This window comes from Thunnus albacares, chromosome 2 (assembly GCF_914725855.1).
Source record: "Thunnus albacares chromosome 2, fThuAlb1.1, whole genome shotgun sequence".
In the NCBI taxonomy this organism is placed as follows: domain Eukaryota; kingdom Metazoa; phylum Chordata; class Actinopteri; order Scombriformes; family Scombridae; genus Thunnus; species Thunnus albacares.
In genome coordinates this window covers 28,930,449-28,958,281 of record NC_058107.1, presented here as the reverse complement: position 1 = coordinate 28,958,281, position 27,833 = coordinate 28,930,449, and the positions used below count along the sequence as shown (strand labels likewise).

The following is a 27,833-nucleotide window of genomic DNA, read 5'->3' as shown; positions in this document are numbered from 1 at the left end:
AAAAGTCTCAACTATGTAGCAAAAGCTAAAAAATGTGCATGAATAAAGAACATCGGTACCATACTGTGTTTGAATTTAAAGACTTGGTTTATCTATTCGTTGATCAATCTAAACATGGAACATGTGTGTGCTTGTGTCACATGACAATTCAGTAAAGCAGGTTTGTCAGGTCATACAGCTGAAGGGGGAACAGTGCTGCTGTTTAACATTATTAAAACAACATTCAAGAAAGAGATAGCTACATCACAATCAACTGTGACTATAACCCTTCATGCAAAACAAAGTCATGGCACCTGAAGTGACCTGATTGTATTTAGATATATGTTGTTCTGGTGCCAGAATTAAATACTGTTAACAGGTCCTGAAGAAAGGATTTGAGAAACAAATGAAATTTGTTTGCAGCCAAAACAGATGGTAGAGACGTAGCTGGTTGACCTGTAATGTTACTCAATAAGGCACTTTTTGCATGTGAGGGAGATAGATGCACTCAGACATGAATTATTAAAACTTTAGTACTGTAGCTGATGAAATTTTTCCTAAAAACTTTGCAGATGTATTTCCTCAACAGGAGGGAATTTGATAAAACTGCAGGGAAAGAGGAAGATTACATTTGAATATGGTTTGAAACACTAGTTAAAACACTAGAAAGCTAGTTTTTCTAGTAAAGAACTGTGTGTGTGTGTGCACCAGGGGTGTGTAGTATCCAGGCACAATGATATTAAGGCCTCTCAGATTTTATCTTCAGGACTTCAGGCAACACAGTGAGTGCTGAAAACAGTCTGGCTATCAGTTGGTCTGATGAGAATCAGTCTTTAAATAGACTCATGATGTTTACCTGTGCTGAACTGGGTTAACGCTCACACTCACACTCACACACACACACACACACAGGGCACACAAACACACATTAGGCACACTGGAATGTTGATCGTCAACAAACACCCCTCCCGAGGTCAGCTCCATGGTTACGATCCATGTCCCATCAATGCAAACACACATACACACACATACACATACACACACACACACACACACACACACACACACACACACACACACACACCACCACACAAACACATGTGCACACACTGCCTAAATAACTATTTTTAGATTTTCCTTAGTGAAAAAAAGTGCACTGTCAGGCACACAATACAATGATACTTGCAGATTTGGTTAACTTTATTTTGGTTCAAATGACAGTGAACTACATTTTTAAAAATAATTTTTAACTACTACACATTATTCTCAAATGTTACTTTGAGATGAAACCATAGAGGACCAGAAAGTGAGTAAATAAAATTTGCAAGCAAGTAAGCAAACAGCGAGAACAGAAGTTACAAACTGTTACAGGGAGAGGCATTCACTTTGAACTCAACCACTTTAAGTTGTCACTGCTTCCCTGCAGAATTTCAGTACGCCAACAATATGAAGTCATGCTGTTAGCATTTCAAATGTTTTTTCTCCTATGGCAACCATGGAGTCTATTTTATGAAGCAAGGTTTCTAAAACTGGATTTCACTTGGCAAAGTCATTCAGCAAACTTAATTATTGTACTTCATAAGAAAGGCTCCTGGAGCCTCCTCATGCTCCTCCTGCTGTGAACATGATATCCATCGACCCTTCCCCCTCACAGGAGCCACCAACTCCCCTGTTTTCTTGTGATCCCTAACATTCCTGAATCCCACCAACTGCAGACCACCCAGACACATTAACATGATGTATATAAAGGAGGATACACACTGTGTTAACCTGAAAGGTACCACTCTTTGGTTTTGCACTTTGTCATCTTGCTCATCAGAAAAAACACAAACCTCTCTTTTCTGTAAAGTCCACTCTGAGATGGTAATAATAGTAATGAGACATATATTAATGTAAAAGCAACTGCTTTTCATTGCTTTAAAAGAACAGCTTGCAAAAAAAAACAAGTGCAATTAACTATCCATGCAACTACAAATAATTTTGTATTGTAGTTTTGTTTTTTTATTTTTAGAGCTAACCTTATTTTTTTACATATAAATGACTCTAATTGGTGGTTGGGGTTGGACTGACATATTGTTCAGATAAACAATAAGCTTATTAAGGATGAAGAAATGGATAAAAGCTAATTTTCTAGTGACTTTTTGTCTGAATAACATATTTTAGTGTTTTAGCAGCAAACTAGGCAGATTTGTCTCTCAATTCATCATGAAAATCTCATTCTTGAGGCTTGACCTCTGTATTTTTACTGCCTTCATAAAGGTCTCTTTTAGTTTCAAGTTTGTAGTCTTTGCAAACTTGATCCACCAGCAGAAGCAAGTTTCACCAAAGTCTTCAACCATTTCCATCATGACTGGATCAGCATAATACCAGATCTACCTGCATGGTTCAGTTCAACCAGTTTAGCCACACCGGTGGACCAGCTGAAACCAAGTTTACAACCAGCTTGGTCAGCACATATACAAGCCAGAACCATACCAACCAGACTGTTTTTCCTCTTAATATTCATGCTAACATTGGAGCATGGAGCAAGTTTATTTGTGCAGGATAATGCCTTTAATGAACACAAAAACTAGCAAAAATAATTAGCCTGAGTTAGTCTGGATGGTTAATTTACATCTGTCAGCCCAGATGAGATGTTCATAGAAAAAAATGTAAGATTCTAGTTGACCTGTTTGCAGTAGGATACTGGTAAAATGGAGGATTGAGAGAGTATAAAGTCAAATATCACAGCACAGCTATTTAGTAGTGGTTGCTCACAAAGAGATGTAGTGTGTTAATTAAAGCCAAAAAATGATACTTTTGGTAAACATGTTTGTTATTAAAAGCGCTTCTCACTTTGGTGCCAATTACCTCTTGTCACTCAACATATTGTATGCTAATTAAGTATTAGCATGTGCTAATGTAAATTACTTTCCAGGGACACATTTGTGATTTTGCCAAATTGAAGACAGGCACAGATTGACAAACCATACACACACAAAAAATTTAGAGAGTGATAATAAAGAGTCACAGCCCTGTGACAAAGATAGCAGCACAGGGAAAGACTCAGTGAGAACGTCATTCGACAGCGTTATGCCAGGGGCTCTCCAGTGTGTATTCATATCACAGAGCAGCGGGAGAGAAAGATAAAGAGAATGGGAGGAGGGTAAGGAGAGAGATGGGTCATCCTGGTAATAAAGGCAACTGTGCTCAGCCATCATTCAACCAAGAACAGGCTTACACACATAAACACTGCCGGACAAACACTCTTGCCCTGCATACCTTTAGCTCTCTCGCTCTGGCACACTTTTCTTTGACTGACATGCTCACATGCACAGACATAATCTTATCCCATCCATTCCTTTTTATATTAAATGTGCTCCTCTCTATCTGAAAAGCCCTCAGGGGTTTCTTCCTCTAATGCAAATCTATTCCAGGTTCCCACATGTCTCTTCCAGACCAGCAGTACTCAAAGACAGTGAGGACTCAACATTAGAAGACTCAAACAATTCTCTATCTGTTAAGTCATATCTAAAACTAACTTTTAGTCCTGTGCTTGAGCTCAGTTTAACTGGTCTTTCTCAGTTTCTCAGTTCACCCGTTGGTTTGTTTGTTAGTGTACCAGCAGGATTTCTTAAACACTATGAAAAGATTTCTTTGTAGTTTGGTGAACAGACTGACCTCTTAAAGTGCCCACATGTGGGTCATTAACACAAAGGCGAGTTGAGAGACCAAGCACTATTCAAACCCAAACAACGTTTTAAATTGTAGTCCTGATCCAGAAGATTCTGAACATACAACAAAAAAATCCTGCTCAGTGACAGGGAAAAGTGCAAAGAATTATGGTCGGGTTTTCCCTTTGATGTCAGAGTGCATGTAATTGTGATCCATTTGGTTTGAGTATTTAACTCAATATGAGAATGCATCAGAATTTAGAAAAGAGTCTTTGATACAAACAAATAAAGAATAGTGAAATTTTGGGGGGAATGTTTTGGGATACCAGCAGTTTTAGAAAATCATTTTGGCTGTAAGGGTGAAACTAAATGTACAAAAAGTACAGAATGTTCAGATAGCAATGTCATACCTTCAATCAACTTTATTGTGCCAACACATTTCAGAGAATTATCGTCTTCACCCAGGCACACAGTGAGCAAAACACAACCTCAATCAGACAAAGCTGTTTCGCCTGTGTGTGTGTGGAGAGGGGAAAATGCTTTTAGCCACTGCAAAGATAGATATACAAGATAAGGGTTGGCATGTACCAGATCTAGTCAAGAGAACAGACTAAAATAAATACTTATTTTTTGAAATCTAAACTCCCCTCAAAATGTAATAAGGGTAAATGAATGCATATGTGTATATGTGCAAAAATACCTCTATAAATTTACAGAAAAACCTACATACAAACAGTAGGGGACACCAGGGACAGTTGTAACACCAGATGTAACACTAGATAGATAGATAGATAGATAGATAGATAGATAGATAGATAGATAGATAGATAGATAGATAGATAGATAGATAGATAGATAGATAGATAGGAAACTAAATGTAAAATGTCATAAAATTACATGCTAAGTTAATGATAATCAGTTGCATGCTAATAGTCAGTGGAAACAGTGATTGCTTACAGCATGCTAAATATCAGAAAGAGGAAGACAGACAGGGGAGTCCCACATCCTTTGCTGGAGAGGGCTTGAGATGAAATAAAACAGGCCAAATCAGTCAGGACAGTGGCCAAATCATACTGCATTTGCCATGTGATCCTGTACTGAATGTTGTCCTCAAACTAATCCATTTTGATTTAATGTCTAAACTTTTTTGAGGATGTGTGTTCTACCCATTAAATAATATCCTTGCATTATAATTTGATGGCTTCCCCTCTTTTTTGTCATGTAGTGTGAATAAAGGTATTGATTGTTTAAAAAAAAAAAAAGAATAGTCACAATAATCATGAATGATAAATAATCTTTTTCCTTTTGAGTATTTAATTGATTAATTATGTATATTTTTGACATGTTACAACTGTCCCTGGCATGTGTTATACCTGTACACTGGGACAGTTGTAACAGTGGAGTGACTGTATTTAAATCAATTTTGCAACCTGTACATATTTCATAAAACCACTTAAATACATTGTTTCAGTAGTTGACACATTGCAGTTTATAATATAGCAAATGGACTGTTCCAGTTCCAATGATTTTGATTTATTGGGAAAATCGCATAAAGTGTTATAACTGTCCCTGGTCTCCCCTATATTGTACACACACATCCACATACATGCACAATAACACTAATCATGAGCTATCTTTGTGTGAATTTTCAGTTTTTAAGGTTTGCAGCTGCCTTCTCACTGGACATTGTCTACCAAAAGTAATTTAAAAGCAATTAAAGCATGAAATACCCCATTCAATCACTTAAAGTGATAGTGGTATATTATGTTACCAAGCACTAGCAAGTGAGTTCAAAGTAAGGTAAGCTGGGTGAAATACTATTGCAAGGCAGAAATTCAGCAGGTCAGAAAATCATTACAGGGCAGAGGAGTTTACTGCTTTCTGCTGCTTCACTGTCTGCAGGGGGTCCCGAAGGGGGACTGAGGGAGGAAGAGGAAGGTGACTATATGGGGGAGGGGAAAGAGAGGATGGAAAAAGAATGAGAAAAAGTTGGTGACCATGTGCTTGAAAGAAAGATAGAGATGGAGGAAGAAAAAACAGATTGAGAAGGAGTAGAGGAAAAGTATAGACAGAGAAAGAGAGAAGGGGAGGAGAGAGTGAAGCAAATGTGAGACAGAGGACATGTTGTAACAGTGAACGCTCAGCATGAGTTTTTGATTTTAGAGGTTACTGGAATGAACACTCTGGTGTGAAAGCTGCCATGTGGAAACCTCAAGGTGTCCCCCGTCATGCATTTATTCTGCTGGTACAGAGAATATTTTTGGTTTACAGGGACAACTGAAAAATTGCATTTCAGAACACAAAACTGTGCAATTAGAAGACACCATCTAGCTTCTCCACAAGCAGAACATTTTGTAGAACATAACCATACTCTCTCTCTCTGGTCTATATTTTCAAGAAAATGATCATATTACCACATAAAGCTGCTCTTACCAGTGTTTTTACATTCAATTTGGATCAAATGACTCTATATAATGTGAGAGTGGTTGCTTTTATTGATAAATCTGTGGAAAATTGCCACTTGAGTCTTCAATTCCAGTCAGCAACTTGTTTTGGTTCACTCTCACTGCTCTCATCAACTTCAGATCCAGACGCAGCAGGCAGTTGTCAACAGCAAAAAATCTCTGATAAACCCACAGTACGCCACGTGCCCAGCACCAAACAGCAAACAGACAAAGTTAACAACTAGCTGGTGAACACAGTGCAGCATTTAGCCGCTAAAAGAGCCAGATATTTCCCTAAAGAATTGGTGGAGACCAAAACAGAGCAAAAAGGTGAGTGAATATTGGACTTACTTTCGCCAGTGGGACACAAACACGACGCTAAATAGATGCTGATGCCTCCTTTTCTATGTTAAGCAGGGAGCAAAACTTATTACGGTGTAGAAAACTCTTAGTTTGGGATTATTTGATGTACAAATCTAAAATCCTTCACTGAGGGAGAGAGAGCTTCGGTTTATTTAAAAATAAAACTGCCAGCAATGATTCAACAAATAAAAAATTTTAGATAATTAGCAGTTGAGCTAATTCACATGATTCTTGAGTCTCTGCCACTCTGTTCATCTCTCACCTCATCAGTTTTCTGAATCATACATTCTCACTGATAACTTCTGACACTTGTCCAAAGCCAATACAGTTTTCTGATACTGAGTCAGATCTCCATACAGGGACTGGTTGGCTTGTGTACATGTGCCAAATCACCAAGCTATTAAATGACTCATTCTCAGAAAAGGTGGGAGGAAATTATCCCTGCAATAAAGATATTTTTAATGTCAATACAAATGATGAAATGTCTAATTAGTTACTGACAGATGTGTTGCTTGGAAAGGGAGGTTTGGGGAAATTAGTTGTCTTTCTTCACTTAAAATCTACTTCTAAGCTGTGCTAGAACGAGACACTTACCCACCAGCAGCAAAATCGCAAAATAAACCCTAAGAACATCTGTAGAAGACAGGTTTAATAAATGATCAGTGGAAGATTTTGCATAACAAACTGGGCGATGGGGGTTTAAATGATTATTGAAATATGTTAAAAGGGCTTCATCTGTGCACATTGGCATTGCCCTCCAGTGATACAGAGTAAAGAGAGAGCGAGAGCAGGAAAAACAAAAAGACAGAGGACACAGTTATGCAGTGAACCACAGCAGAGTTTTCCATTTATGGGTTATTGGTTCCTGCAGTGGGAGCTGCCAAGAGAGTCACATTGTCTTCCCTAGACTGTTTTTTTTAGTGGTTCTCTCAATAATTTGCAGAAAACACTTATAAATAACATGCATTGGGTATTGAGGCCCACGTGGCTTAATTCTCTCATAGAGTTTAGAGTCACGAATCATGTCATCAAATTACATTAATACAGGAAGATAGTCAGGCATTTAAACTAATGCCCACATCCATACAGACATGTACACTCACACACATGCACATCCCCTGTGCAGTGTAAGTGATAGCATGGCACAGTATGTTTAAGAGGCAAGCATGTTCCCTTACAGAAGCTGGCAGATGACACCACATCCAGCTGCCTTAAAACATATAGGAATGACATGTGCGAGCCCTCTTGACATATATAGGGTTACAGATCATGTGTGGGACCATCTGTAGGTGTCACCATGTCTATACAGTGATATCATTGTAGACATCCTACTATGTACTCTGGCGTGTCACTGAACCACTGCTGCACCTTGTCAACACGTGGAAAACGGCAAATAGTTCTAAATGGATGTTCAGAATGAGCTAATATTCAATTTTTAGTCATAACTTTAAATTACAATATCTTAATTAAGAGTTAATCCCAACCCCTATCTGTGTGTTTGCAATTAATAAATTAAATTTAACATTTCATTGACATTTAATGATGCCTGTAGCTGCAGTAGTGAGTAAAGTAAGAAAAACAGTTTGTTCCAGTATCTCTCAAATTTATGTCCTTCCACTTGTTAGAAGTCTGTTTCTTATAACAAGCACCTGAAAAGGAGAGCAAAACCTAACCCCTGTGCATGCTGTGCTGACAAAATATACACACTATATTAGTTAGGATGTTGTATATTCAGAGCTTTCTAAACTTCATCTGGCAGTAAAAGGTGTTGTTTGAAGAAGTGCTTTGTTAAAATGTTCTTCTTTTGGCACAAGAGTGGAGTCTGCTGGACATTTTTCTGCATATTAAACATGGACCAATAACACATCTCTCTGTGTAAAAACAACAAATCTGACATTGGTACCACAAAAAAATAAATAAAACCATTACTCGTGATTTCTGAAGCCAAAATACTGAACAACAGACTCCAGTCTTAAGAGTCTTACATGATATATGGCTTGATATGTCATCACTGTGATCATATGTAAAAGTGCAAAATGTTTTATGTACCTTTTCTGTAGTTTTAACAGCTGGTTTGGCTCTATGGACCAAATGGCACTCCAAAATTTGTGTGTGGGGGGGTTGTTTTGTTTTGGTTTTGCTTTTATTGGAAACCAGAAGTTCAACTCAGTTTCCCAGTAAGATTATTTATCTAGAAGTCATGTTGTCCTCAAACTGATGTATATTTATCCCTTAGTTGTTAAAATATTTTTTTTTCCTTTTTGGCTTGTAGCAAAGTTTCAAGAAAGAGTCTTGCCACTAAATGTTTATATACAACAAAATGTTCAGTCATAGAAATATGGTATAAAATTAGACACAAAACATAGATATTTCAACATTTAGCCAATATTTCTAATTTTATTTGTCTTAACAGAAAATATTTGGAGTGACACAAAAATATTTTGTCTTTATATTCAGAGATCAGTTAGTAGACCAGCTACTATAAACATCATTCACATTTTGTCCAGAGATTTAAACCATTATGTGCTATTTGCTGATTTACACATTTCACTTACTATATAGTCATTGTTTCATTAAAATCTTAAATCAACTCTCTAAACATCTTACAAAAAGCAGTTGTTTTCAGAGCAATTGGTTCAAACTGCATTGTCTCAACCAGTAGTTTGTGCATTCAAGTTATTTGGGAAGGATAGTTGATATACAGCACACCTCTGACTTCAAAATACTGTTTACAACAACTTTCAGGTGGTAAGTAGAGCTTGGGATCCTAACATTTACCAGCGGGTTTGTCACCATTAAGAAAATACGGACAAAACAGAAAGAAAAGGAAGGAAGGGAAGAGATTCATTTATACGGCCATGACTCTTGCCTTAGACCATCAAGTGTTTCTGAAAGTCATTCCTACTTGATTTAAACGTAAGTACATCAATCAGTCACTGAAAACAACAGCTGCAGTACATGTAAGAACAGGTGTTTTTCACACATTCTTTGTGTCTCTGTTTTTCTCTCGAGCCTGTTGCTGCTGCTTCCTGATGAGTATTTGTTCAGTTGCACCTTCAGGGTAAACACTTAAAAGGAAAAACAGTCTTCTGAAATAAGCTATCTGCATCAGAATCAGGATCTACACTAAAATACATGGCTTGCCATGGTTTGAAATCCTGTATTAGGCTCGTATTAAAAGGATGAAGTGTGCAATCCCCTCCAAAAATGTTTTAGGATCTACATACAAAATCCTATATCCATAAAAAAAAAATAAGTTGTGTCTGACATGAGAGACAGCTCCCTTGTTAAAACTCCTTAAAATTGCATCTTCTCCTTCTACCTCATTAAAAATCCAGAATCTATGAATATGCAAATATTTTTCATTTCAAAAGATTAACTGCTGAACACAAAATGTCTCCTACTTCACCAATATATATATATATATATATATATATATATACACAAGTTGTACACTGGCCCTCGATTGGCTGCAAACTAGATGTGACTTGTGTCACATATCGTGCTTGTTTCCCCCTTCACCAGAAGAATGTAAAAATATACTTCTGGTGTCAAACTCTGCACATACATCATTCTGCACAGCTGAAGGAACAAGAAAAAAATATTTTTGACTGATGGGGAACTTTAAGTGAAACAGACTCACTACTACTGAGTTATGGCTATTTAAATTGATTTATATTGTTGTTGTGCCACCTACTGGAAAAATACATTTGTTACAATTGCACAATGTTCAACTCATGATTCAGGAGTTATGAGCTAAAATGTAGAGTGTTCTATAAATGGCCACATGGTGGGACCATTGGATTGAGATCTGCACCTGAAGTTGCACCAAATTTTAAAATTGTTTGAGACATCCTACTAACTAACATAGAGAGACAAACAAACCGATGGGACTTAAACATAACCTCCTTATAACAGCAGCAAGTGTTTGAATGATGCACACAGTCAAATTGTAACAATCATTCATGTGGGAATAAAATTATTTTGGATCTTAAATGGATTAGTTTCTTGGAGAATGTAGCTTTAGACCTGATTCCATCTCTGGAGCCTCCATCTTTTCTCTGTTCATCATCACATTCATTACCATGATAAAAAAAAAAAAAACAGACTCACAATGAAAATAATCTTTAAAACATTATACACTCCAGGTACAGCTCACTCCAGTCCATGAAGCAGTGCAATAATACAACTGTCCATAATCCCGTCACAGGTACAGTGTGATGGTCCTGCGTTATGGGTGTGAGTGTGTTTGTGATTGTACCATGTCTGTGGGAGGTGGGGGTGGGGGTGGGGGTGGGACAGGATACACAGGGACGTTATATTCTGTATATACAGGGGGAAGATCATCAGGCTTGAATCCCAGCTGAAACACACAGAAAGGCAAAGATAAAGTCAAACAAAAAGAAAATGCACATTGAAGTAGATGTGATGTCATGTTTTTTGCAGGAGAGTTTGGTTTTATGACAAGTCACCAACATTGTTTGGGAGAGTAAAAATATCAGATTTCTTTCCAAATTCCATTCTAGCACTTTTGGAGACGTAACTTGTTGGTAAAATATTATTTTAAATATGTGTTACGGAGGATGTAAGAGCATCATTTTTGAGATAATGAAGATGAACAAATGTGAACCAAGAAAGTGCAAATTCACAGTCAAATTTTTCTTCAATGAATCCCATGTCACACAAGTGCTCACATGAGGAAATATAACATATTTACAAAGAATAATAACCAACAAAATATCTGGTAATTATAAATATAACACAATATAAAAAACAGAGATCTTTTATATTGATAAGATGGGAGGAAGAACTCATCAGAAGTTAGAAAACAGCAGCGCTCAGAGAAAACGATTTTCCACATCAGTTACATCTTCAGTGGGTCATATGCAATTTCCTGAGAATGCACTAACAGTGACGCAGTTTCAGAATTGTTAAGATCTTCTCTATATTTCTTATCATGATAGACGCAGGAGGAAGTTCAATTATCTCTCCTTATAGCTGCCATATAGATCCTTTCAGGTAAACCATATTACTAATTCATGGAGTAGCAGTTAAAATGGCAACACTGATTCCTCGTGACAGGAAGTGATAAGTGAGAAAATAAGATGTGACACTATCTGATGCATCCAAGTTTTGGGGTCCATCACTGATTGGCTTTGTTTTAGAATTACCTCATTATAGGCAGGTGGGGGGCCAGAGAAGACTTCAGCGCTGTATCGTGGTGGTGTGTGGAATTCCTCGCTGTATCGAGGCACACCGAGTTGGTCTTCACTGTCCTGCTGCGACCTGTTGCTATGGAAGGGTATGAAATATATCGAAGGCGGCCACCCGTCAATATCGTTGCGCCTTATTGCCTCCCTCGCAATCTGCTCCTCCCTTAGGCGAGTGCACGCCCTGCAGAAGGTGGTGCAGAACATGATGGAAAGGCCCATGCCCAGGAAGCCCAGGAAGATCCTTGAAGAGGAGGAGGAGGAGGAGGAGGAGGAGGAGGAGGAGGAGGAGGAGGAGGAGGAGGAGGAGAAAGATGGAGATGGGTGCAACACAGGAGAAGACAGGGAGAAATGATGGATAGGATAGATATGTTGTTGTTTTTTGTCTTTTTTATTCAGAAAGCCATTTTTTGCTCATATTTTGAAGTGTTTGCATCATAATGATTTAAATATGATTTAAGTTTAGACATAAAAAGAAATGTGTCTTACTCTAGAATGGGAATCTCACTGAAGGGCATCCTTAAAGCTGTGTAAATCAACTCAAAATAGATCAAAATGAAGGTGGAGTCAGAAACCTGAACCCAAACACAACGGCAACCTGGAGGTGAAATAGGCAAAACATCAATTAAACACTTTATTGATATTAAAGAAAAACATCTAATCTCTCTCTTTCTTTAATTACGTTAATATACTTTATAGATGATTGCTTTGTTAAAATGTTTTTAGGCGGACCCATGTTGATGCCTTATAGAACAAGTTTCAACATCTTTCTTCTTCAATCAACAGGAAAATATACTTTGAACTCATAAATGTTTTGTCATAGACAGAGATAACAGTCTTATAGAAGTAGATTGTTCATAGAGTCCAACTTACTCGTCTGTCCTGCAGTAATCTCACATGGTTCACAGTCATTCTTCAGTACAGTTTACTGGCACTTGGTGTTATTACGCAATGATCTCGTGATCAAATTTTATCACATATGCTTGGAAACTTATCTAGTGATTGTAATCACCTTATTTTGAACTCTTAGATGAGTCATTGTGGAGCGCAGTGATAAAACTGAATGATTTCAATTTTCGTCATCTGTTCTGTGATATCTGCTATTTCATGTGAAATGGAGAAAATAACAATGTAGTGCATACTTGCGTTTATATGTGCAGTTTTTAAACACCTCACATATTAAGTCTCATCAACATCTAACAGGAGCAACTTAATAATCTGCAATTTATTCCTAATTAAATATATCCACAATGTGAAAATAATTCCCACTAAGGTAGAAAAACATCATAGATGTTAACATGAAAGTTATAGACATTGTCGAGCTGAAGCATTTACATTCTTGGCATTTTTTAACAACTCGATTAACACAATTTCAAAATATGTCATGTATAAATGTATTCGGAAATGATGCCCTTCATTATGTGTATCTTTCTTTAAATATTTATCAGTTTATGTCTAGAACAAACCATTTATCTCAAAATTTGGGTGATTTTAATTTTTTTTTTTTTTTTGATAAACTGTGTTGAGAACAATCCCTTATTTCTACTGGTTTATAAAGCATTGAATGGTTTTTGATCTGCTGTATGTTATGAACCACCCAGACCTCTCAGGTCATCTGGGATTCATCCGTTTTCCGTCCCCAGAGTCAAAACTAAACATGGAGAAGCAGCACTGAGCAACACATATCTGTAACAAACTTCCAGAAAACTCCTTCCTATACTAGGAACTACATGTTCTTTTAAATCAAGGCTTAAGACTTTTCTTTTTGTCACTGCCTTTCATTAAATCAAATTTGGGGCTTTTTTATTCATACCTCATTCTGCACTGTAATTTATTTGACTTTAGCTTAATTTTGTCTGTAATTCTGTTTAAATGTGTCATGTTTATAATGTCTTGTGTTTCTTTTACATTTTGTTTTTACACCTTTTATGATTAATGTACAGCATATTGCCTTGTTCAAAGGTGCAAAATGCCTTGCCCTATTTCTTAAGCTACATTTACAACACATCTGATTATCTGAAAAATGAATGGTAACAAAGCTGTTAAAAAGTTGACATTTTGGAGATTCATGGTTTTCACCAGACAGCAATTAAATTATACTGATTGAGAATGACAATCAGCAGCAATATATTCCTATCTTGACCAACAGGGTTTCTTTATATGCTATTAGTCAGCAGTTATTGGGTACGAGGAACGCCCTTGAATCACAAAATGATGACAGTAAATCACTAGTTATGTAATGTAATGTATATCACAGGTGTGAACAGGGTTAAAATACCAGAAAAGAAAGAAACTGCCGGTACATTTTGGCTTAAGTTCTGCTCGTCAGGTAGAAATTAAAAGGAATTGTGTGGCTCTGTGACAAAGTGCATCACAGGTTTTGATCAAAGTTATATGTAAGTTATAAGTTTGATGTAAGTTATAAGCCTCTAGGGGTTTTCTAAATCTCACCTGCACAATTTGTTTCCTCTCTTTTGTTGTGTTGTTTTTATGCCGTTTTGTTTTTACTGTGCAAATAAATAAATTTAAAAAATATAAAAATATATCAAGATTTAACATACGCTAACATCAGCTCAGAAAACAAATCACAACAGAATTATCACAAAATTGACTAAACTTTCACCTGCCACCAGGGCTGTTAAGTGTATAACGTGCTCCACATGATGTTGCATCGGTATTTATAGGAAGATAAAAACTTTATACATACGATGTGGTCTAGTCTGACCGCTCTTTACATGCCGAATAGATTAATTAACAAAATGAAGCGAACAAAATCACGAGAAGTAGGTGAGGTCAAAATTCACCACATAGTTGATCAGTGAGCTCTAAGGCAAACAGCAGTCAGGAGGAACAGGGGCCAGGTCTGAACAGCTCTTTGACGTTTTTAGTTTGGTATATTTCATAACAACATTATCAGTTCTCAGTGAGTTTCATCAAGATGAATATAAGGGTTAACAAAAGCATATATATATATATTTGAGGTGCTTACCTTCAGTCCAGAGACAGCTCTCCTCAGGTGTAGGACTGGGAGGGAAAATCTCACAGGAGCAGAGTGCAGTTTCTATTGTGGGTGTGCTGCTGAGGGGGTGGTGTGTGTGTGTGTGTGTGTGTGTGTGTGTGTGTGTGTGTGTGTGTGTGTGTGTGCGCAAGAGTGGGTGCAAAGCCGATCATGTATATCAACCCTTGCACACCTTAAAATATTGAAGAATTGTTTTCATAAATGCTTAACCTATAGTATAGAGCTATTTGTATGCATATATGCTCACATATATAAATGCATGTGTGTTTTATCAGTTGGACAGTGTGTTTTATTGGTTTGTGCTAAAGGTCCATCAGAAGAGTTTATGGCAGCATTAGACGTTTCAAAGTAACAGCTACCGTTGACTAAGAGGCCTCAGCTGAGACATGAGGACTTGAGCCTGTTTCCCATTAACTGAAATCAAGAGCAATAAATCCCTCAGGTTCCTTAGTGTTCACATAAGCATATAGAGTTAACGTAAAGCGACAGGTGAAGACACCATTCTCCCATTTTTCAACTCAGACAGACAGACTGAACACTTTGTCCTCCCAACTCAAACAGTAGACAGATGTTTGCATGAGAACCCACGTGAGATCTGTTGGAAAAAAATCTATAAAAAAAATGAAAACATCTTTTAGCTTAGTCAGGGTCAAAGTATTGATTCATGGGATAACAACACTTACATCTGATATTATATGACTGACGTATTTTCTTGTTTTTTCTCTCATAAAATTCCTTGTCTTTCACAGGGGCGCTGCCATTTTTAACCAGGACAAAAGAGCCTGGATCAGGTTTAAACACAAATGCTCCTCAAGTATTTCAGCCATCTGCTTGAATTTGTTTTTTATTGTGTGTGTGATTGAACTGAAACACAGATAACCCAAAATGAGTATGAGAATACTCCACAAGCCAGGAAATGTAATTTCTACTATTGCCAAACGCATGACCTGTTGATCAGAGGAGTGAAAAGGTACAAAGGTTGCATCCATATAAGGGCTAAACATGTAAGGTTTACACATATTACTAGAAAGGATTTGTAATTGGTAGGGCAAATAAATGCAAATGGAACCAAAAGGACCAGTGTGTAACACTTAGTGGCATCTAGCAGTGAGGTACAGATTGCAACCAACTGAATACCCCTCCCCCTCCCTTTCTACGCATGTAGGAACGGTGGCAGAAAAACTCGCAAAAAAAACATGAGAGGCCCTCTCTAGAGCCAGTGTTTGGCTTGTCTGTTCTGGGCTACTGTAGAAACATGGAGGTACAACATGGCAATCTCTGTGGAAGGGGAACCACTCCCTATGTAGATATATAGGGCTCATTCTAAGCTAACGAAAACAAGATTCTTATTTTCATGGGATTATACACTGATTAAAACATACTTATGCATTTTATATTCCACTTATGCCAAATCTGTTCCACTAGATCCCACTAAATCTTATGCACTGGTCCTTTAAAACAAATTTAAACCTTACTGGTTGAATATTTAACAAGCTGAATTTTATTCAAAACAACATTTAATCCTTAGGGAAAAAACAGAATTGTTGTGAATCCTGTACAAAGGAGGGATGTTACAGGACAACTGTTAAACAACTCATTATTTACAGTACACTTTCTTGTGTAATTTATAAGAGAATTTAATTTAAAATGTTGCCTAGAAGGATCAGTAGTAGTATTTTTTTTTCATGTTGCCATTGGAAAATCAAGCTAACAGTGTAAAAATAGTATCTGACCTGTGCAAGAGCAACACTGTGCTCTTGAGTTTTAAAAATATTTAAGTCAATTTCTATAACAACCCTTGAACCACACAAAAATATAAGTGCATTTAGGTGCCTCTTTCTTTTCCTAGCTGCCTTCCAGAGAAAGAATTCATTCAGGTGTAGACATTGTAGATATTCCCACATTATTTTTTACATGAAGGCTGGAGGCAGTAGTGTCCAATCTTTGTGGTTTTGTTTTTCATGTTTTACTTGGTTAATGGTCTGGTAACTAAATATTTGAGAAAAGTTAGATATCTGATGTGCAGTGCATTTTCTTTTGTTTCTTTTGTGCAACATTTACTGTTTGTACAAAACTGTACAATACTTAAGTTGTTACTGTCTGCAGTAAAGCAGGATGAACGAAAATGTAGTTCACAAAAAGTGGGAACTTCTACAATGTCTGGCACTGCAGTCATCACATTACAGTCATAACACATATGCGCAAGCATATAAAAACACACACACACACACACACACACACACACACACACACACACACACAAACACACACACACACTTTAACAGATATGCACGTTAAACACATGCACACAAACACATACAGTAAACGCACACAGACAGTTCTGAGCAAAAAATGTTCAGGCTGTTCCTGTCTATTGCGGAGCACTTTCATTAGGAAACTATGCTCCAAAAAAAAACATTAAAAAAACATTAACGACTTCCTCGGACAACACCAATAAGGGAACCCAAGAGGTTCCATCAAGAACCCTTTGCCATAATTCACAATTTCACAAACCTATACTACCACATGGAGGTTCTTTAAGGCATTCCTTAAGGCTATTTTCACATACTGAGGAAATCTATAGTGACTATTTGGATCTTCTGGAGTCTGGAAAAAAACAGCATTTAGTTTAATGCTGTAGTTTTACCAAGGTGGAAGAAAGTCACAAGTAAGTCTCAAGAAGTCTCAAACATTGTACGTCAGTCCCAAGTCAGGACAGTCAGTTTTAGGGTAACTAATAATATGCATTGAAATGACACAGCATCCAAAGCATAGTAATTCTTGTTTGAGTAAATTCTTTTTTTTGTTTGTTTTGCTATCTTTGTGTTTGGGGAGGGTAAATCAGAGATTACTGGTGTTAAATTGAATTGCAAGGCTTTTTTGATTTTGAGTATGAAGTCATCAAATTTGTGATTAAATTTGTGATTGTTGTGACTTTGTGATTTTCACTGGAGTCATGTGACCTGAGTCCACACCTCTGGTATTGTCTGCCTTTAGCGATATAGCTCTAAACATTTTTACCCTGGAGCTATAAATCAACATGTACAACTCTGTGGTTGCGTTTGTTCAGCCAGGCCTGCAGCAGAGGAAGGTTGGTGTCCATCCAGCGGATGTTATCCTCGATGGTCTCGTAGGTCTGCTGGATGCATCTCATCTCTGAGCCTGTCTCTTCAGTCAGAGAGCTGAAGAAGCTTTTTATCTGAGCAAATGCAGAGAACAAAAACTTTAATACACATCCATGTTTGACATGAGATCCAACAATGCACATTCATCTTGTGAACAAGATTTAAACTAGAGCAGCAAAGTGGTGTTTACAGTATCTGCTATAGTTAAAAATAGTTGAAATGTTGATATAAGACACAAAAATACAGAAAATAGTTTTGCTCTACTACTTCTACTTTTCATACAGTGGATACTACTCTTATTTCCAATTTGAATCATGCCATTACAATTATTTTGCTAAGTTTGTTTTTGGGCATTTGCCTTCTAATTGGATATGAGACAGTACAGCAAAATAGGACAGGAGAGACAAAGAGAGGACATGGGACAAAGGTCCAACAGTGAATTTAAACCCATTTACATAGAAAGGGCCAAACCTACTGCAGCATCAGGACACACTGCAGTAAAGAGTGGCCCACTGTGGACATGCAGCCTTACTTACCTCATCCAGCTTCTCCCTGGTAGAGTACTGATTGGTCACCCCAGTCACCAAGTATGCTATGGAGTGGGAGCCCAGGTCAAACCTGTGGCATCAAAGCAAACACAGTTAAATATAATTCACCACACCTTTATTAACGCTGTCTTGTACATTCTTGTACAATCATTTTAAGGTTTTTCTGGTTTGGGCCATTCACAAAAGCCAAAATGTTTTTATGTTTGTTAATTTCAAGAAATCTTTGCATTACAATTCATAATTTCTAGGTATGCATAATATTGGATTTTTTGCGATATCCGATATGCCGATATTTCCAATTTACTGTGGCCAATTGCCGATGCCGATATATGCACATACTTTTTTCCAGATGGCTGAGGAGACTATTATGCATTTAAGCATAGATTGTACTAAGTATGATCAAGAAAGACAAAATATGAAGGAAGAATTTAGGAAGCTTTAAAACTTTAATGAACCTGCCAAATTGGTGGAGCAGTAGAGTTCACTTTGAGTTTATTAGACAGACAGGATTAATGTGTAGGATTTAATCTCTGGTCCACACTCCAGAGCAGAAGGTGGCTGTGATGCACCTAATATTTTAATAAATTTTGCTTCCTTTCCCCCCCATGTAATATAAAAGGCTGCTCGTCTGGGATCTAAATCTGGGACGCCCCCGTCGTGAGAATCATATCCCTCCATTTTTAGAGTCCCATTGTAGAGTAGGCAGCAATTTTTGTATACAAGTCAAGAGCCTGTAAAGTAGGAGTTGTCATATCGCAGGATTCGATGGGACAGTTGTTTCAAATGCAACTCAAATTTATGATTTTGGCTGACAGACGTGTATTTCTACATACAAGTCATGCATGGTGTATCTTAAAAATGAGAGAGAAATGTCAGGTATGATGAGTTGACTGACTTCTTGATCATGGTATGCCAGTTGGCCCGCAGGAAGTCCCATCCTAGTTTGTAGCCATGGGGGTTCTTGCTGACAGAGACGACGACATCCGGGAGGTCCTGAGTCTTCATCACCTCACCAAGAAGACTCTGCTCCATCATCCTGTAGAGAGATGGACACATGTAAAGGGAGGACAAGGGAAAAAGACCAATCACTCTTCTTGAACTGGGATTTACTTTACATAATATACACACCATTTGAGTTTGTGCTGCATTGGGCTGACTGTCATCGCAATCTTCAAGCGGCTCTTGACAGACATTTGGAGCGAAGAGCGGTACTTCTCAAACAGGAAGTCCCACCCCTCTGGTGTTCGAGCCCCAATAACAAACACAGCCATGGTGATGTCAACAGGGAGGCTGAAAAACAGGGAAGGAATTTGAAATCCCTGCATACTTCAGGTGCTTAAAAAAGTGTTCATCATAACCATCATTTAACCATCATTCTAAAAATCTAGCTGTGTAGAAAAACACTGAAATGCAGACTGATGACCAACTGGACCAAGACCCCTGACCTCATGGTGCCATCAGAGTCCTTCCACTTGTTAAAGAGCTCGGTGGCTTTGGTCACACAGGGAGCGTAGTTCCTGACGCAGGCGAACAGCAGCAGGTAGCTCCTCAGCACTCGCTCTGACACTGAACCAGAGTCAGACCACTTCTGCTGGTCAATCAACCCCCGGAACAGATCCACAATGTAATCCTGTGAAACACAAGCAGGTGATTTATAAATCAGCACTGAAATGAGCTGCCAATAAATAAAGTACCACAGAAAGAATATTTCTCATTTCCAGTTTTGATAATTGATTTTAAAAAATCAATTTTAATTTTAATCCAAAGTTTCAACTGAATGTTTGTTCTTATATTCTGGTTCTGCACCTGTAAGCGACTGTTCTGCTTAGTCTGAACTGCTAGAAATGACACAGAGCACTCAACATGTATATAGAGCCATTGTTGTTCATTCTATTTAGGCAGAGAAGCATGTCTTAGTGTGCATACGCTCGTTTTGTAGTACCAAAGCTTTGGCTTAAGTGCCTTGCTCAAGAGCTTAAAGATCCGTTCTTTCTAATTTTGAATGCCTTAATATTTCTGAGCTCTCTCTCACCAAAAGTCTCGCTCCTCTAAACTGCACGCTTTTGCACACTGCACACCTATCTTTCTGATCAGCTTGAACATATACTGATGTATTTGAGAAGTTGACATTTGGAGTAAAGAAGGAGAAAAAGAAGTGAAATCCTACTACTATTGTTTGTGTATGTAGCCTCCAGAGCCAGCTGAATTCTGCTGAGGAGCAGCTTTCGGGCGCTAACCAATCAAAACAGAGGGGCTCATCTGGAGGAGGGCCTTAAAGAGGCAGGAGCTAAAATGGCCTGTTTCAGACAGAGGCTGAGCTGAGGGGCCAGTATAAGATAAAGTTTTTTTCAACTGTAAATAATGCAAAGATATTCCAGTAGAGCCCCAGAATAAAAGTATAGACCTGGAAACGTACACGATATGTCCCCTTAAAAACAGACTTATATGTAAGATTTTAATGCATTTTATAGACACAAATGGAATATTGTCTGTTTTGTGAATATGAATGTTATATATGCCTTCACTAACCTTCATCTGGTTCTCCAGAGCCGACATGTCTCTCTTCTCCATCAGTTTGTAGAGAGGTACAAGCTCTCCAAAGCCCTGAGTAACAGGCATGATTTCAGTCTCTCTGGACAGGTACAGGGACAACTCCAGAGCCGTGTCCAGCCTCACCTTCCCGATACTGCAACATACATGACAGGCTTCAAATCAACATTATGCTGCAGCTTTGTCCATTTTAGCAAGATGTTTTGTTTCATCAACAAGCCAAGAAGTCCTAACCCTAACCCTTAACCATAATAAAACATATTAAATGATTTCACTTTTATTATTGATTAAAATGTGGCTGACAAAAACTTAAAACAAGGAAGACTACAGACAAGCTTCCTCGCTACCACAAAGTAGGTATTTGCAAAATGTTCTTAGAATGATTCAATTTTCTTTGAGCTGGAGAGATTGCATCACTAAAACTACTCACTGTATGACAGAGAATAAACAGAGGAAAAAAAAACTGCAAATGTTTCCAGACCTGACCAGCTGGAAGACATTTTGGATGAGGCTGGCACGGTCATTGCTGCTGAGGGCTGTGTGGTTGTTTTTCAGCAGTTTGATGATAGAGTTCCACCCCTCGCCTTCGTAGTGGACCATGTAGTAGCCGCTCATGTCCACGTTGAACTTCACCCAGTCCACTTCCTCTGGTAGGTATAGGATGTCTGCAGGGAGGAGGAGTAAAGAAAACTTTGGACTGAAAAGGACTTCAATATGTGGGCAAAGAGTAAAAATATATTAATCCAGAAATCAACCTCATCACTTTAACCAACACACTCACCTGTCTTTGTCTTAAGCAGGAAGCGGTGGATGGTACTGGAAGCACTGGTCATGTAGGTTAGTGGGATCTGCCACAGGAATCTATCAACACATAATGATTATTAACATGACATTCAACAAAATAACAAAACATGAAATTATAAAAATATCTAAGATCCCAAAAATGTTTAAACTCATGCTGTGACCATATATGCAGCTACTGAAGGTGTCACACTTAACAATGCATGCTTGAACTACATTTTTACATCGTCCCTGAGAACAAGTGTTTAGTTAAAAGATGTAACATATGTGGTGGCTTGGAAAACAGATTTTTGCATTAAAGCTATAATTTGTAGGATTTAAAAATTCCTTCCTTTGGCGCCATCAGGTGGCGGTATCAAGAATGACAGCAATGGATGCAGCTAATTTGAATAATTTGAAATTATATGAAAGATGTTGTTATCAGATAAATAAAAATGTAAAAATCTACACACAGAAAATTGAAAATATACTCTAAAAGCAAGAAGTAAACTGGTATACTGCTGGAAAAAGGATTCTTCTGCCATAACAAATCTGCCGTAACAATCTCAATCTGACATTTTACCCTTCAGTGAGCGAGGGGTCGTCTGTCTTCAGGTAACGCTCCTGACTGAGCCTAACCTCACGACCTCTGACGTCCACAGTGACCAGCGGAAATCCCTCCTGCAGTGTCCAGGTGTCCATGATGGCCCGGACATCCAGCTCATCACCAGAGAACCATTTCTGCACAAATACATACACACAGAGTACACATTAAGATACATTACTCAGTTTTAGACAGATTACATCTGTCACTGTTATAAATATTACAGTATATCTATGATATGATTTGTAGGTTGAATCTATTTGAAAACTTACAGAGGCTCCAGAATGACGGTTGCGTTTGGAGCAGAATTCTTTGTGTTTCATTCCACCTTCATCCAGATCATCTGAGTTGCAAATCTGGTGGGGAAATGCACAAAAGTTTAACAGATATTCATAACAGTACCGATAGTGATGTTTGCAGAAACACAACACACAAACACACCACATTGCAAATTATGTATTTACAATGGACAAGGAAATCGCTTATGTCAAATGTGTCTCCCAATTATTGTATGGGAAGTGGAAAAAACACGTAACAAGACTAGTTTTAAATTTTATTATAGGTAACTAAGAAAGGCCATATTAACCACAGAGGCAGAGATAACTGGCAATGTAAGACGAGGCATCACCCCATCAATGAGCACTTTTTGAAAACTGGTCAATTTGGCCATCCAATCATGCAGAGGGATCCTGGCCAAAAGCATTAGTTACATGTCATTTAAGCTTTTTGGTTTTCAAACCCCAAATTTTCTGCACAATTTTCTGATTTCTGAGAGGCCACCTCACTGATGAAAACTGATTGGTCATCAAATTTAATTATCACAACAGTCAACAAAATAAGCATTGTGTATGCACTGGGTTTTTACAATGAATGACTTAATTTAAGTTCTAATATAAATGTGATACAAAACAATAACTGAAAAGGAGAAACTTTTGTGACGTATTCCTCATCCACTTACTCTCTCACACACACACACACACATCACTCACATTAGTCAGGCTCTCCCACAGGTGGCTGTTGACAGTGTTTTGGTAGCTGTAGCGCTTGAGGTATCGGATAATGCCGATCTCGAAGGCCTCAGGTGTCAGGAAATCTCGTAGCATATTCAGAACACATGCCCCCTAAAAAAACAAAACAAACAAAACAAAACAGGCATGCTGAAAATGAACAATCAAAAAACTGTCTGTTGTGTGATTAAGAGCTTCTATGAGTCCCTTTACTGGAATTATAATGTTTTTTCTTGAGTTTCGCTTTGGGAGTAATAATTTATGGAATTTACAAAAAGGCAGACCTTGTCGTACGACACATCGTCGAACATCTCCTGGATCTGTGTAGGGTTTTCCACAGGAGTGGAGATTGGGTGGGAGGAGCTGAGGCCATCTACCTCCATGGCCTCAAAACACTTTCCCAAAAAGAAGTCATCCTGGGAGAAAGAGAGAGGACAAAGAAAATGTAATAGTGTATAGGTTTTGAGTAAGCTTTCAGTTACTTCCCTGTACTCAGCTCTTACCACATGCAGCTCAGGGTAGGTGATGTCAAGAGAAATAAACTCCATGAACTTGGCAAAACCCTCGTTGAGCCACAAGTCATTCCACCACTCCATCGTCACCAAGTTCCCAAACCACTGGACAGAGAGGAAAACATATACTGCTTCATGTGCAAAGACAGGATGTAATACATAAATTAACAAAAAAGTAAAGTAATTCTTCCTTACAATTTACTAATATGAGCAACTTATTGCGACACCATATTGCAATTTTTATCCTATATTTTCCTGCTATTGCCGAAGGACAAAACTAATGCGGGGCAGCTACCTGGTGGGCGAGCTCATGGGCGATAACCTTGGTGATACCCAGTTTGTCTGAAGCTGAGGACTTGTCAGGGTCGAACAGAAGACCCGACTCTCTGTAGGTGGTCAGCCCCCAGTTCTCCATCGCACCTGACTGGAAGTCGGGGATAGCAGCCAGATCTGCAGGGAACAACAGCAAAACTGTAAATACCACTAAATATGTTACGTTCACCTGCTAGTCAACCTACGAAACATGCATTTATACAAATTCCTTTCATCATGCAGAATATATTTGTTTACTTTACTGGTTGTTGTAAAAACTGCAGGTTCCCTTTGAGTTGAATACCCCTCTCTATGGTCCTTTTTTAAAAATAAGTTCACTTTCCTACAGCTTGTCTGTTCACATTTAAATTTACATTTCCAGGATTTCCATTTAGTCAAAGTGATCTCACCAAGGAGTAACTCTTGATAAGAACCGATCCTGGATGTCTGTATAAAGCTTAGATATGAAATGCATTCATTTGTCATGCAAATCACACACTTTCCACTTACGACTGAGAGACTACGAGCACTTTTACATGCTGTTTTAAATGGTTAACAGGGGTAGAGGTGTAGCCATGCATGCTGAGTCGATCCTGTGTCATTTCTGCAGCCAATGAATAACGTAAATAATAGCGTGGATAGAGTAATAATAGCGTGACACATCCTGTAAAATAAAAGTTGCCAAAATTGAATTTTACTACATAAATACTGCAGCTACTGTACTATAATATCTTAATAACATATGTGCTTTTACTAACCCTGTTTGGGTAGTGGGTAGGGAATATCAAAGTAGTCATCATAGAAGTCCAACAGCTTGACGGCAGCATCCAGAGCATAGGCTGTCTGGTCGATCTTCTCAGGTACAGCATAGACTGAAATCTGGTAAAGATCACACTCTTCAGTATTAATGTTGCACAAATGGCTACATTTATTATTGTATCAGCTGTTATACAATCATTTCAAATGTATACCATACCGAAGGTGTCTCTCCAAAATACTGTGCATTAAACAAATATTTCTAACTAAGTAGATTCTGACTGAGAGAACAAAAAGATTGCATGGCCAGAGTCTGTTGTCTTCTTTACCTTGACACCGTGCTGGGTGGTCTTGCTCACAGACAGGAAGTCAGACACGATATAGGCCACCAAGTACGTGCTCATCTTTACAGTCGTGTCAAAGTGATCCTCAAGTAAATTACCCGGCAACTCCACCGTTTTTACCTGAGAAACAAAGGAGTGTAGTGATGGAAATGGAGGAGTGAAACAAAAGAGAAAAGAAAGAAAAGGTTAACAGGTCAAGTGCAGGTGGAAAATCAGAAATATTATGTTGATCATAGCTCTTAATATTCATTAAGATTACAATTAAAATATTGTAGAGATGCCACACAGCCGATAAAGCAATCATACACTTATTCTGCAACTAACATGCATGAGGATGTATTACATGTTGTAGAATGATTAAACTAGTAACTTCAAAAAAACATAACGTCTCTATGTAGTAGAGCTGAAACTTTGACAGCTAACTATTTGTAATAATTCCTCTTGGAGATCAGTGTACGTAAACAAAGTTATCGCAACATATGTAATATGTACCTTGGGCATGTTGGATATGGCTATGTGGCGTGGCTCTCGTATAATCCGGATGGTGTAGTTGGCCTTGAAGGCGGGTTCGTCAAAACAGGGGAATGCTCCTCGGGCAAAGGTCGCTTCAAACTGCGTGGACGCCAGAAACCTAGTAACATATTAAAAGTGAGATTATTTATCAATTTATCATTGCAAAATACTTTGGTGTGATTACCATAAAAATGAGACATTTGGCAAGATTATTGATAGCTTCAGTCTCAAAGTAATGGTATTGATGGTGGTTCTGAAAGTAAAAACTACATTTCCCATGAATCCTGGTGCTTCCTGATGCATAAAGAAGGTTGCCAATTATCCTCCCTTCCACTCCTTGGTAGTTTTGCGTGCTTATGTTTTTTCTGTCACTCAAATAAATGCTTTCCTAAAGGTTTTCTTTTGTTTCGTCTGTCATCTTATAGCCAATTAAAATCACTCAGATAATTGATTGATTTACAGAGTTTATACTTATGTCTCAATATTAATGTAGTGATGATGAAATGATGAAAAAAACATGATGAAAATAAGTCATTCATGGTCTTACCGGACTTCTCCACTGCTGGTGCGGTAGCTGCTCTTATAGAAACCATGATAGCTGTCAGACAAGTTGGCAGCAAACTCCAGCTGAATTTCGTACTTCCTACCCTTGGTCAACACCTTGTCTGACAGCAAGGCAAGCTGGTGGAAACGAGGATACTCCAAAACCTGGAGAGGTCTCACACCTTCAGGTGCCAGGAGCAGCACATTGGATATCTGCATCTGCTTGGCATGGAGAACAACGGTGCTGGTGTCTTCCCGCACATCCAGCTGGATACGGGCGACGCCGGTAAAGTCGAGGGTGGTGAGGTTGGGATGAATGGTCAGGTCATAGTGGAGGGGGAAGACGGTTTTGGGAAGCCTCATGCGGTCCCAGGGGAACGGCTGGCCATTGGTGGCTACAGGGGTCTCCTTAGCTTGGCTTTTATCTGGCAGCTGCGCTCCTGATGAGGGAGAAAAGGAAACAAGCAGCAGCAGGAGAGGAGCTGCTAACATGGTGGCAACGAAAGCAGGAAATCCTCTCACCTGTTGGAGTGAAATAATACAGGAATAAATACACATGCAGGGTTACATTCAGAAATACTAGTAGCTGTGTCACACACTTTCTAATTAGTTTTAATTGAAGTAATAATAGTAACTACCTGAAGTATTGGAAGTACTGATAATTCTAAAGACAGGACCTTACTTTATTATCCAATGAAAGTTGTAAACGTGCAACATTATCATTTTTTCCAAAATTCAGTGATAGCTGCATAGTTAATTAAACTACTGCTACACAAACACACGGTATTTGCATTTGATCCAGACGATGACAAAGCACACTCGGAAGTGCAATACTTTCGATTCCTCACACATTTCCACTCATTCATGTTTACATATCCTGTAGATACAAAATGTGTTTTTCACAAAAACTGACGTGTTTGGCTATATTACACATAAGTTCCCATTCTTAACATCAGTCCATTATGAAGTATATCTCGTAATGGTCCTACTTACCGTGTCGTCTTGTGCACGCAGCGTCAGCAAGTGAAAGTGAAACAGATGGAGGAGGAATTGCATGCTGGGAGAATTAAATGTTTGTTGAGGTCATATCAGTGACTGTATATAAAAGTCAGTGGGTCATATGTGTTACCAGTACCTACAACTATACAGCTGTATACATTAAGTTTTAATTTCAGTACGTCTTCTCATGTCTGCTGCTAATATAAACAGTCCAGGAAGCATGAGTTGTAAAGACGCCTTTTTAAAAAAAAAAAATAAAACAGTTAATGACCATCAAATTTTTGCAAACTCATAATGGTTACAGGTACAGAAGCAAGAGTGTAGTAGTAATAGTAATAGTGTAGGAAATACTGTAGAAGGAAACTGTGGCTGTATGTAGGCAACATGCATGAACAACAGGAAGTTCCGTGTTGTGATCTGCAATAATATATTTCACCACTAGAGTGTACCACAGCTTTGATTATCGGTGCCCTCTGTATTTTCACCAGTATACTATAATTTCCTGTCTGATGGTAATCCAGGTTCCAACTGTCCCTCAGCTTTAAATAAATTTAACAGAAATGAACCAATTA

General features: G+C 38.2%; 2 protein-coding genes across 2 annotated transcripts; both read right to left on the bottom strand.

The window, feature by feature from the left end:
* Positions 1 to 9,861: 9,861 nt before the first annotated feature.
* Positions 9,862 to 14,799, bottom strand: si:dkey-283b1.6. The gene is made up of 4 exons (XM_044338016.1): positions 14,639 to 14,799; positions 12,139 to 12,247; positions 11,611 to 11,893; positions 9,862 to 10,802 (listed from the first exon to the last, which is right to left on the bottom strand). The coding sequence occupies exons 2-4, from the start codon at positions 12,165 to 12,167 to the stop codon at positions 10,671 to 10,673; spliced, it is 444 nt and encodes a 147-aa protein (XP_044193951.1). The 5' UTR covers positions 12,168 to 12,247; positions 14,639 to 14,799; the 3' UTR covers positions 9,862 to 10,670.
* Positions 14,800 to 16,151: 1,352 nt separating this feature from the next.
* erap1b (endoplasmic reticulum aminopeptidase 1b) lies at positions 16,152 to 27,641 on the bottom strand. The gene is made up of 19 exons (XM_044377106.1): positions 27,256 to 27,641; positions 26,267 to 26,784; positions 25,699 to 25,837; positions 25,192 to 25,326; positions 24,865 to 24,985; positions 24,090 to 24,244; positions 23,786 to 23,899; positions 23,567 to 23,698; positions 23,265 to 23,396; positions 22,548 to 22,631; positions 22,255 to 22,412; positions 21,673 to 21,752; positions 21,373 to 21,556; positions 20,871 to 21,027; positions 19,787 to 19,971; positions 19,470 to 19,631; positions 19,237 to 19,377; positions 18,330 to 18,411; positions 16,152 to 17,867 (listed from the first exon to the last, which is right to left on the bottom strand). The coding sequence occupies exons 1-19, from the start codon at positions 27,316 to 27,318 to the stop codon at positions 17,697 to 17,699; spliced, it is 2,913 nt and encodes a 970-aa protein (XP_044233041.1). The 5' UTR covers positions 27,319 to 27,641; the 3' UTR covers positions 16,152 to 17,696.
* Positions 27,642 to 27,833: the final 192 nt, after the last annotated feature.

Coding starts and splice junctions, on each gene's coding strand:
- si:dkey-283b1.6 (XM_044338016.1), bottom strand. CDS start 12,167: ATGCCCTTCAGTGAGATTCCCATTCTAGA. Junction 11,894..12,138: donor AGTGAGATTCCCATTCTAGA/GTAAGACACATT, acceptor CTCCTCTTCAAG/GATCTTCCTGGGCTTCCTGG. Junction 10,803..11,610: donor CCCCACCTGCCTATAATGAG/GTAATTCTAAAA, acceptor TGTGTGTTTCAG/CTGGGATTCAAGCCTGATGA.
- erap1b (XM_044377106.1), bottom strand. CDS start 27,318: ATGCAATTCCTCCTCCATCTGTTTCACTTTCACTTGCTGACGCTGCGT. Junction 23,900..24,089: donor CCCATGAGCTCGCCCACCAG/GTAGCTGCCCCG, acceptor CTCTCTGTCCAG/TGGTTTGGGAACTTGGTGAC. Junction 19,378..19,469: donor ATGCAGCACAAACTCAAATG/GTGTGTATATTA, acceptor ATCTCTCTACAG/GATGATGGAGCAGAGTCTTC.